Below are 11,344 nucleotides of genomic sequence, written 5' to 3'. Positions count from 1 at the left end.
AAGAGGGTTGGGGTTGACGCAGAGCGGGGTGAATACCTACAGTGGGTAAGATTGGTGAACCTGCCTTGATCGCTTGTAATTGAGCTTGGATCGCTGGATGCGAATACTTTGAGGCGCTTGTGCTGAGATTACTCGTACTAGCCGCTTTTCTCAAACTTGGCCGGCGCGGCATCGATGTGCTTTGTGCCTTTGGGGAACATCCGGCAGGGCTTTGTCGTGGGTCTAGTGACCTGAGAAATCGAGTATCTGGTTGCACTAATGTTCCAGGATGCTGCTCGCAAATAGTACTCTCTTGGATGTACCGCTTCACTTCTGGAGATCCAAGCCGACTGAGACGCGGGTCAAAGCCTTCGATATTGAACGTACCAGTCAGTTCCTCCATGCCCCAACGAGCCGCGGATTCAACACCTTCTTGGGGGCTGCTGTCCCCGGGCCTTTCGAGTCTCAAGTCTGGCTGTGATAACGATATTCCTGGAATGTAGGGCATGTGTGGTACCCGGGCATACTGCGCAGCAAGCTCTGATGGGATGCTGATTCCCAACCCAGTGGGGGCAGGCGTTGGATGAAGGCGCTCGCGCTCTTTTTCTTCGTTGGTGAGCATACCGCATGCTTTGCGGAAACCGTACTCTTTGCGCCTTTCAGCATCTTCAGCCTTCCGGGCGGCCAAGAACTCAGGTGTCGGGTTCTTGATCATCTCCTCATCGTATTTGTGTCGGCGGATCATGTCCGCTCCTTGCCATTCTGGCCGCTGGAAGAGCTTGTCGCGTAGTGCCCTCGTGTCTTTGTGATTGAGAGTCTCCAGGACAAACTTCCAGTCGTCGTCGTCGAAATCGTCGGGGTCTTTCTTCGGCAGCCAGCCGTGCTGGTCGTATTTGCCAACGAGGAGATCGATCGCCTGCTTTGCCCATTTGAAATGTCCTGCGCGGTCTCTGCTGACGCTTCTCAGGTATTTCTTCTCGGCCTTCTCGGCGGCCTTCTGCTTGCGGAGCTCCTCTTGCTGCCGCTGGAGCACTTGCTCCTTGACCCGGTCGACAGCGGCGTCCCAGGATGGGTCCTCTGACCCTGGTGAAAACTCGTCGGACGGTCTGGTGTTGACCGTCGTGCTGCTGGCGAGTCTTTGGAGCTTGCTCCGCAGACTCGGCGGAGTAATCCGCCATTCCGGCGAGTTTTTGGCCTCGCCGGCCGGCGCACGCCCCTCCCAAGAGAGGAACGGCGCGACATCGTCGTCGATGGGGCCTGGTGCCCCAGCCTTCCCGACGCGCCCACATCTCTCGTGGGCGTACTTCGCCGGGATTGGTGGCACCGGCGGCGACGTCTCAGTGGCAAATATGCCACTGACGGCCGGCGGGCGCGGCGAAGAAGAGCTCAGCGAGCTCTGGGATGTTGCGGGGCCCTGCCCCGGCTTTTTGAGGCTCGTGAGAGAGCCTTTGCTCCTCAACGAGCGCGCCGACACCTTCTCCCTCAGCCTCTTGGGCCAGGGTGCTCCCTGTTCAGTCAATTTAGCATCAATCCTTGTCAATGGGAACGCGCGTTGCTGCGCGAAGGCGCCGGGCGACATGAGCTCATCGTGAGCTCGTGAGCTGGGGAGCTGTGAAGTGTAAGTGAGGTGTCAACGCCTGAAGATTGGGGATACTCACCTCTCGTAGCCGGCGTTTTTCGATGCCGGCGCGTGCGATCTTGACGCTTTCACTTCGGCGTGGTTTGATCGCTCGATCCAATTGACTCGACGCAGTCCGTCCGCGCGTGACTTTCACTCCAATATCTTCTCGCTGCGTTTCCTTCACTCCCTCTGCTGCTACCCTTGCTGCCCTTTCCTCCATTGCCTGCGCTGCCCGCCTGAAGACTTCACGAAAACGTTGACGTACCTTCTCACGGGAACGAGGAGGAGCTTCCTCCTCCTCGTCCCACTCCATCTGGCTGACCGGGCCAGATGGAGTTGCTCCCGGCTGCCCTGCTGCAGCCGCGTCGAGGTCCCGCACGACCGGGAGCAGGGACAGCCGGGAGGGCCGCTCGGCGGCCGGCCGCGACTGCATTGGTGGTGGCGGCGGTGGTCGTACCGCCGCCGGAGGGGGAGGAGGCGGTGGTGGTGAGGAGGGCGGCGAGGGAGAGAAGGTAGGCGAGGGCGGCGACGGCGGTTGCACAAAAGATTGTGCTGGTGGTGCTGTCTTCGAGGTCAGAAGAAGGAGCACTGAGAAAAGGGGAAGGCTGCGGCGGGGCTCGACTGACATGTGAATGAGGTGAGGTTAAGTCTTGGCATTTTCGCGCGCCATTCTCTCCGCCGCAGTTGCGATGCTACCTCATTCGTTGGAGACATGGAGGTATCTTGTTGCCCTTGGGATCTTTGCGATATGGCTCTTTGCAAGATGTTCGTGGTTTTGGGAGACAACATCTCGATGATCGCGTACCGATGGCGATCCGTAGGTATTAGGGAGCTGCTATATAATGCATCGTAGACATGCCGATGGCATTACATACAGGAGATTTGAGCTTTGTGACTTCGACTCGAGTAACATGAAGCCTTCACTGGTGGAGTAACAAGCAACAGCAGCATTTCCTACATCGCGCTTTCGTAAGCAGAGGTCGAGTGAGTGTGAACCCAGTCATTCGAAGACTTACACGACGGTGAATAGCGGTTGGCCAAACAGCCTCATCCTGTCCTTGAAAGGATTCTGCGTCTCACACTAGAGCTTCAAGTCACCATACGCCTGATTTCACGCGAAAATCCCACCGTAAATGGCAAGTTTTCGAACATGGATGCCTTGGAGAAGTGAGGTCCCAGGGATCAGGACCTGCCTTTTCTGATTGCATGTTCATGGCATTGAATCGAGCTATTTACTCTGCAATGCAGTGAATGTACCGAACCGGTGGTAATCGTTGGTATACGTATCAGAAATTCATCGCCCAAACGCATAGCATGCCATAGGAGGTAAAGATTCGCGACTGAAGTCGCAAGGGTCATGGAAGCATTCGCATTTGTTGTTTATTTCTTCTGAGCATAGAGCTGAGTCCACTCGCGAGCGGTCTTGATCGCCTCGGGCTGGTTCTCCTGTGCGATTATTAGACTTACTGTTTCCCTCTTTGTGCCAATCTTGAAGTATACGAACCTTCCACTGCTTAGCCACAGCCTCGTTCAGAGGATCCTCCGGGTTCGGCGCGCCGAGCAGAGCCTGGATACTGAGCAAGATCGTGCGGATCTGGAGGGCGGGCGACCAGTTGTTCTTGAGCACGTCCAGGCAGATGCGGCCGAGCCTGTCGATGTTCGGGTGGTAGATGCGAGTCAGGAATCGTATCCGCGGCGGGCACATGGGGTAGTCGTCTGGAAGGAAGAGCTCGAGGTTGAATTTGCCGCCTGTCCCTGGTCAGAGGCTGAACTTCCCTCAAACCTAACGTGAGCCGCCTGGCTTGGTATGCTTACCTTCGTAACAGCTGCCGTCCGGTCCGTCCACCCAGACGTCGAAGTAGCGCGCGTTCTCCTCGTGCGGCTCCGCTGAGATACCCGGCACCGGCTCATTCTGTAACCTCTCCGTCTCTTTGATGATTCGCTTGGGAAGTGGCGCCGACATGTTGTTTCGTGTATGCTGAGTCAAAGCCTCGCTGTGCTGTCTTCGCGCCTCCGATTTCCTGGGTGGCTACGCTGCGGTCACCCCTGGCAATTCTATGAGTTTTGCGTTCCTGTAAGCCGTGAATGAGGACTCGTTCGGTGGTTGACGTGGAGTGGACTGATTGGTAAAGCGTGAGGTGGTGGTCAAGTGGGATGGCGCAAGCAGGGTTTCGCAAGAGCGTGGGACGTTCACTCGTGCTGCCCTGCCCCGCGATCGTCATTGAGATTTCGCGGCTTCCATTCACCGAAAATCACATGCCGAAGGGGGATCGGCGTTTACTTGCGCCCAACTTTCTTTGATTTACGAATCGTCCCGTTAGAGCATGAGAATAGACCTGGTGAATATTCCCAAGCGATAATGGTCAACAAACCGCATGCGCCGCGCAGCAATAAGCCTGGAGGCAAGAAGTCACAAGCCAGCGCAAGCACCATAAACGGCGAAGACACGAGCTACATCGTATTTGGAAACGACAAGCCTGGGAAGAAAGGGAAACAGACACAAAATGCACCTCCAGCAATTACAGGGAAGGGCAAAGGCAACGATGCGCCTGCAGCAGGCGCTCAGCCTGAAGCAGAAAAGAAGCCGGACACCAGGACGTTGATCGCGGGCTCATCATGGACGGGCAAACTCCCTCAGACACTTTTCAACGAGCACTGTCAAAAGCAGCGATGGGAACGACCCGAATACACTGTACACAAATCCAACGGCGGATTTACTGGAGGAGTGATATTGCGCCAGAAGAACCCAAAGACCGGCGAGATTACCGTCTTACCACCCATCATCCCACCTAAGGATTATAACAAGGAGCGCGGCGTACAACCCAGCGCTGTCGAAGCAAGGCACTTCATTGCCGCCTACGCCTTATTCAGGGTTAGCAACATGAAGAATATCCACATGATGTTGCCTCCGCAGTATCGAGATTTGTGGAAGGGAGACTTTTTGGATTTGAAGAGCGAGGCAACTGCACAAGGCCAGGGCTATTTGTACGAGGCGGATCCTTTCGCAGCCAAAAAGGCGCATGATTTGGCTCAGCTTGCGAAAGAGAAGGCGAGGGCGGATAAGGCCAAGGCTTCGGAGCAGGACAAGAAGGAACAGGTGGTCAGCCTCGACGGACAGGTGCAATCAAAACACGTCTTGAAGGGCTGGCAAAGGGTGCCGAAGGTTGAGATGGGAGGAAGGACACGGCGGGAGGTGGAACGACTGGTCAGAAGCCAAGGGGTCTGGAACCCGCATCAAGTGCGGTTGAGCACACAAGCCTCGAAAAGCATTATGGACGACTTATCGTCAACTGGTTTCAGACGAAGCCACGTTCAAGAGGCGACGGAGATCTGCAAAGATAAGGAAGAATGTCTGGAGTGGCTGCTCATCCATGTTCCGGAAGACGACTTGCCCAAATGGGCCCTCCCCGAGAACTACTCGGCCGGTGTCAGTATGGCTAGCAGTGATCTCAAGCGCGAAGGCAAGTTGAAGCGGCTCTCTGCAAGTGGCTATGCTGCGGATGTGTGTGCAGAAATATTAGATGCATGTCTTGGAGACGAGACGAAGGCAGCAGAACAATTACAGAGTCTTCTCAAGGGCGAAGAGGAAAGTAAACCGGCTCAAAAACCAACGCCAGCCGATTTCGAGGTCTGGGATGAAGAGCTTGAGACACTGGCTGCGATCTTCGGCGAGAAATTCACGAAGATCGAAAGAGTATGCACCCTCGTACTCGAACTGCAAACGCCGTCCAAGAAGCCCATCACGTTGCGCGCTCGTCCTCCAACCAAAGGCTATCCGAACGCCGTTCCCATTCTGTCCATAGAGTCAGAGCTCCCTGCTTACATCAAGCTGAGCATCTTGAGGCAATGCCTGGTCCACTGTCAGGAGTCTTTGCTTGGTGAGCAGATGCTGTTCAACATCGCGGATTGGCTCGAAAATGAAATACCCGCCATCATCGAGCAGCCTGGGCGGCTGAGCGACATTGCCAGTGCTGCAACAACACTCGTCGAATCCTCGACAAGCCGACCAGCTTCGTCAAAGCCCCGCAGGCACCCAAGGCCAATCGCGTGGACTCCCAATACGCAAGGCAGCCAGAACATCCTGGCAGAGTGGTCTGCGAGACAAAACTTGCCGGAGCAAAAGAAGATGCTGCAAACCCGTCAAAATCTCCCTGCGTGGAAACTGCAAGAGAAGATCGTGGATGCTGTTACCAAGAACCAAGTCACTATCATCTCCGGTGAAACTGGATCAGGAAAGTCGACTCAGAGCGTGCAGTTTATTCTCGATGATCTCATCAAACGCTGCTTCGGCGAGCAAGCGAACATCATCTGCACGCAGCCCAGGCGTATTAGCGCGCTAGGGTTGGCGGACAGAGTAGCAGATGAGCGATGCGTGAGGGTTGGCGATGAAGTCGGTTACGCCATTCGTGGCGAGTCAAAACAGAAGGCAGGAATGACGAAGATTTGCTTCGTGACCACTGGCGTGTTGCTCCGAAGGCTGCAGACATCAGGTGGAAGTGCAGACGATGTCTTGCGCAGCTTGGCTGATGTGAGTCACGTTGTGATTGACGAAGTTCACGAACGCAGCTTGGATACGGATTTCTTGCTTGTGCTCATCAGGGATGTGCTGAAGAAGAGGAAAGATCTGAAACTGGTCCTCATGAGTGCCACGCTCGACTCGGCGACTTTCGAGTCGTACTTCAAGGGCATGGCTTCTGTTGGCAAGGTCGAGATCGAAGGCCGGACACACCCTGTAACGGACGTGTACTTGGACGAGATCCTCCAGGCAACTGGCTTTGGCGGCATGAGTGCGGATGATGAGGCAGGGTCGGTTGTCGATTCCGTCATGGATAATGACCCGAGGACGGGCGGGAAGCCTGATACCAAGACCATCACTACTGCACTCAGGGCAGTTGGAACCAGGATAAACTACGATTTGCTGGCACAAACAGTCCATGTTATCGACCAGGGCCTCGGCAACGAAGACGGCGGCATCCTCATCTTCCTGCCCGGTGTGGCAGAGATTGATCAGACTTTGCGGGCCTTACGTGACTTACCAGGACTACACGCTCTCCCGCTGCATGCTTCGATGCAGAGCTCGGAGCAACGCAGAGTCTTTCAGAAACCGCCGCATGGCCTCCGAAAGGTCATCGCAGCGACCAATGTTGCGGAAACATCTATCACCATTGACGACATCGTAGCTGTCATCGACACAGGCAGGGTGAAGGAAACCAGTTTCGACCCAGCCAACAACATGGTGAAGCTTGCGGAAGTGTGGGCCTCTCGTGCAGCGTGCAAGCAGCGCCGCGGTCGTGCTGGCAGAGTACGCGCGGGAACGTGCTACAAGCTCTTCACTCGCAGTCAGGAAGTGAAAATGGACGAGAGGCCGGAGCCTGAGATCAGGAGAGTGCCGCTCGAGCAGCTGTGTCTGTCTGTAAAAGCTATGGGCGTGGCAGATGTACCTGCGTTCCTCGCGTCCGCACTCACACCCCCAGAGAGCCTCGCGGTCGACGGAGCTTTGCGCTTGCTTGGTCGTATGGGTGCTCTCGACGATGCTGAGCTGACGGCCCTGGGTCGACACCTGTCCATGATCCCTGCTGATTTGCGTTGTGGCAAGCTCATGGTATACGGTGCAGCCTTCGGCTGCCTTGAAGCATGCCTGACCATTGCCGCTGTCCTGACAGTGAAGAGTCCATTCAATAGTCCGCAGGCCAAACGCGATGAGTCAAAAGCAGCCAGGTCAGCCTTCGGCGGCGGCCTAGGCGACCTCATCTGCGACCTGCGAGCGTACGAAGAATGGTCCTCCCGCCGCGCCTCCGGCGAGCCCACATCCTCACTCCGGCGCTGGTGCGACAGCGTCTTCCTTAACCACCAAACACTCATGGACATTTCCACCAACCGCACACAATACTCCTCAAGCCTGAAAGAGACCGGCTTCCTGCCCTCCACCTATCACCCCAGCTCACCCGCCTCCGAACCCTACAACCGCCACAACGCCAACGATACGCTCCTGCGCGCGCTCGTCGCCGGCTCCTTCCAGCCGCAGCTCGCGCGCATCGACTTCCCGGACAAGAAGTACGCGGCCTCGTCGTCCGGCGCCGTCGAGCTCGACCCGGAAGCCCGCACGATCAAGTTCTTCAACGAGGAAAACGGCCGTGTCTTCATCCACCCCAGCTCCACGCTGTTTGGCGCGCAGAGCTTCCCGGGCAACAGCGTGTACATGTCGTATTTCACAAAGATGGCGACGAGCAAGGTTTTCATTAGGGATCTGACGCCGTTCAATGTGTACAGCTTGCTGATGTTTGGTGGGCCGATTGGAATCGACCCGCAGGGCAGGGGCTTGGTTGTCGATGGGTGGGTGAGGTTGAGGGGATGGGCGAGGATTGGTGTGCTTGTGAGCAGGCTGAGGATGATGCTTGATGATTTGTTGGCGAGGAAGGTTGATGAGCCTGGCTTTGATTTGGGTGGGAGTGATATTGTGGGTGCGGTCAAAAAGCTTGTTGAGTTGGATGGATTGGATCGATGAAGGAAGAGGTGCCGATCTTGAGAGTCAGATTCTGGACATAGAGATTTTCGGCAATTAAGATAGAGGAAACTGCATAGAACCGGGCATCCGATGGGAGATATTTTGACTTCGAAGCTGTCATGAGCCATATCATGAGCTCCTGACAATCATCCAGTGGTTCCAAGTGATTTCATACTCGAGTCTACATGCTCAGAATATCCAACGTTGGACCCATCATAATGCGTTGAAAACTGCTGGTCCATTCATTTCCCGACAGTCAAGAACAGCCTATCACCAATGTCGCCCACGCCAGGCTTAATCATGCCATTATCATCCGTCCCAGCATCAACAGCCCCAACCCACAGGTCCACCCCCTCAGGCCAAGCAGCAGCAGCCTTCTGCAGACCACCCTCACTCGCCAGCACAGAAATCGCGATAATCCGAGGCACGCCCCAGTCCCGTAGCGTCTCTATCGCCGCGCACACGGTCGAACCCGTCGCGATGATCGGATCCACGACGATGGCCAGCTCGGGGATTTTGGACTGGTCGCCGGCTTTGTGATAGGGTAGGTTGTTGTAGTACTCCACGGGGTCCAGCGTCGTCTTCTCCCGGTACATGCCCAGGTGGTGGATGGGGACGGGCTCTGGGAGGAGAGACTGTAAGGCGTCGACCATGGAGAGACCGGAGCGGAGGATGGGGACCAGGCAAACTGAGCCGGGGCCTATGCTTTCTGTTGTGTATTCATATCCGAGAGGTGTCACGCTCTATTGAATAAGCAACACGATATCAGTAAGGCTGGACATGGGGAGGTGACAACATTGCTGCGGATAAACACAAGGATGCGTACCTTGCCCGTCTCGGTGGTCTTGAGTCCCTGAGCTAGAGCTTCGCAGCCGACAATGGTGGCGATCTCATGCACAAGCTGCTTGGTATCTCTCGCATTGGTGGCTTTGGAGCGCAAGAGGCTCAGCTTCGCCCGGAGGCATGGGTGTTTAGATACGTGGACATTGGAGACGGAGGTGGCCATGATAACGACAGTTACAGTGTTGGTTGTTGCTAAACTTTGGATGATCGAAGGTAGGACGCTTTTAAACCACAAACGTGACTCTCAGTTTGTTGCTACGTGGAGGCCAACGTCGCATCAATAATGTTTGCCCTGATAAGGTGCACATGCGCCAGATAGGCGACGCATGTGAGCATGACGAGTGGGGTTGGCTGCGGCGGGCTCCGGAACGAACCGTGCAGCGCCTTGCAGATCGGCTTCGTCTTCAGCCACCGGTTTGTTTGGGCGCGCCGGACCCGGAATCGACTTTCGGCGGAGCAAAAGGCTAGAGAAACGTTCCAACGGCCAGTAGTCCGGCACACCACCATGATCATCCCTTTCCAGTCCGGTCCGTCGCGTGTCATAGACTTCTTCAACACACCTGAAGCCCAGCCCTGCATACGCGTGTCAGGCCCGCCATGTTGTTCTGCGACTAGCGACGACGACTGCGACGATGGAGAGGCGTGAGCGCTCATTTCCTGGATTGGAGGCCCGGAGCTTGGTCCATGATCCGGACAATGGCGTCTCCGAAGGCGTTTGGGTTGCTGAGACTATTCCGAGACGACACAGCAATTTTGAGCAGCGGCGCTCGCCTTCTGAAAGCATTGCAAGCGAATCGACTGTGAAGGCCCGACCTCTGCGCGCAAGTTACCAGGAACCCAAGACGAGTTCCTGGAGGCTCACCCAGGATACAACAGCGCTACCACCAATTCCCAAGTTGTACAACAATGGCTCTGGCGGCTCAAGCACTCCGAACAGACGAGATGTCCCCAACTTCAGTCGAAACGCTTCCTTTCAGAGGCAGAGCGGTGGCAATGGACAGGCCGCGCAAGGCCAGAATCTGACGGAGAACGTTGTTCCTCCGCCTGTGGCATCACAACCTGGAAATACCGACCTTGAATCCGCACAGCGACAGAATCTGCTACCCGGCGAGCCTGAAAGAGAGCCACAGGAATCGCCTTTACCCTTTGCGTCGCGTTCAGCCGCGGACTATCTGCACAAGGAGCCATTGCCCGCGCGTCCTGCAGACTGGCTGTCGCTTCTGTACACTGTGTCGCATCTGATTTTCTTTTCGATATTCGGCACTCTAGCGCGCCTTGGTGTTCAATGGATTGCATTCTACCCTGGGACCCCCGTGGTGACTCCCGTAATATGGGCAAACGTCGGCGGTTCCTTTCTTATGGGCTTTCTCGCAGAGGACAGGCAGATGTTTAGAGATGAGTGGGAGCCAAGACGACGACCACAAACGGAGAAGAAACACGAAGGAGAAGACCCTGGGGCAGGTGAAGGCGTGGCCGCCGCCGAACGTGCAAAAGTCAAAAAGACGATCCCTCTCTACGTCGGCCTGGCCACCGGCTTCTGCGGATCCTTCACATCATTCAGCTCCTTCATGCGCGACGTCTTCCTTGCCCTCTCCAACGACCTCCCTGCACCCGTCAACCACCCCTCCACAGGCACCATCACCACAACCGCCACAGTCTCCCGCAACGGCGGCTACTCCCTCGCCGCCATCCTGGCCATAATCCTGGCCACCCTCGCCCTCTCCCTCGGCTCCCTCATCGTCGGCGCCCACGTCGCCCTCGCCCTCAACCCCATAACACCCCGCATCCCCTCGCGCTTCACGCGCCGCATCCTCGACCCAGCCATGGTCCTGCTCGGCTTCGGCTGCTGGCTCGGCGCGCTCTTCCTCGCCATCTTCCCCCCAGACCGCACCACCAGCAGCGGCAGCGCCGCCGAAACCTGGCGCGGCGTCGCCGTCTTCCCCATCCTCTTCGCGCCCGCCGGCTGCCTGCTACGCTTCTACGCGTCCAACAAACTCAACGCCCTCGTGCCCTCGTTCCCGCTCGGCACGTTCGCGGCGAACATGTTCGGCGTCGCCATCGAGGCCATGTGCTACGACATCCAGCACGTGGGCGTCGGCGTCAACGGCATGGTGGGCGGCGGGCTGGTGGGGTGCCAGGTGCTGCAGGGCGTGCAGGACGGGTTCTGCGGGTGCTTGACGACGGTCAGCACGTGGGTGGCGGAGATCAGGGGGTTGAGGATGCGGAGCGCGTATGCGTATGCGCTGGCGAGTCTGGCGTGTGGGTGTGCGTTGGTTGTGGTTATCATGGGGAGCGTGAGGTGGAGTGTGGGGTGGGCGGCGCCGGTTTGCGACACGGGGTATGTTTCGAAGATTTGAGGGGATGGTACCTTATACCCTTGGAGAGGTGGTTTGATT

General features: G+C 56.7%; 4 protein-coding genes across 4 annotated transcripts; 2 read left to right on the top strand and 2 right to left on the bottom strand.

Annotated features, from left to right (window-relative positions):
* Positions 1 to 2,794: 2,794 nt before the first annotated feature.
* On the bottom strand, positions 2,795 to 3,748 carry UBC36 (Ubiquitin-conjugating enzyme E2 36). The gene is made up of 3 exons (XM_069369738.1): positions 3,416 to 3,748; positions 3,105 to 3,349; positions 2,795 to 3,046 (listed from the first exon to the last, which is right to left on the bottom strand). Exons 1-3 carry the CDS (start codon positions 3,561 to 3,563, stop codon positions 2,981 to 2,983), a joined length of 459 nt encoding a protein of 152 aa, XP_069233297.1. The 5' UTR covers positions 3,564 to 3,748; the 3' UTR covers positions 2,795 to 2,980.
* Positions 3,749 to 3,959: 211 nt separating this feature from the next.
* On the top strand, positions 3,960 to 8,105 carry WHR41_01131 (uncharacterized protein; the record flags this gene model as incomplete). Its single annotated transcript, XM_069369737.1, has 1 exon — positions 3,960 to 8,105. The coding sequence occupies one exon, from the start codon at positions 3,960 to 3,962 to the stop codon at positions 8,103 to 8,105; it is 4,146 nt and encodes a 1,381-aa protein (XP_069233294.1).
* Positions 8,106 to 8,259: 154 nt separating this feature from the next.
* On the bottom strand, positions 8,260 to 9,230 carry WHR41_01130 (uncharacterized protein). The gene is made up of 2 exons (XM_069369736.1): positions 8,932 to 9,230; positions 8,260 to 8,848 (listed from the first exon to the last, which is right to left on the bottom strand). The coding sequence occupies exons 1-2, from the start codon at positions 9,109 to 9,111 to the stop codon at positions 8,348 to 8,350; spliced, it is 681 nt and encodes a 226-aa protein (XP_069233295.1). The 5' UTR covers positions 9,112 to 9,230; the 3' UTR covers positions 8,260 to 8,347.
* A 350-nt stretch (positions 9,231 to 9,580) lies between these two features.
* On the top strand, positions 9,581 to 11,305 carry WHR41_01129 (uncharacterized protein; the record flags this gene model as incomplete). The annotated part of the gene is made up of 1 exon (XM_069369735.1): positions 9,581 to 11,305. The coding sequence occupies one exon, from the start codon at positions 9,581 to 9,583 to the stop codon at positions 11,303 to 11,305; it is 1,725 nt and encodes a 574-aa protein (XP_069233046.1).
* Positions 11,306 to 11,344: the final 39 nt, after the last annotated feature.

Source organism: Cladosporium halotolerans (assembly GCF_011745625.1).
Source record: "Cladosporium halotolerans strain TM138-S3 chromosome Unknown Sca3, whole genome shotgun sequence".
Taxonomy (NCBI): domain Eukaryota; kingdom Fungi; phylum Ascomycota; class Dothideomycetes; order Cladosporiales; family Cladosporiaceae; genus Cladosporium; species Cladosporium halotolerans.
Note: the sequence above shows the minus strand (reverse complement) of the source record. Positions and strands in the feature narration are given on the sequence as shown.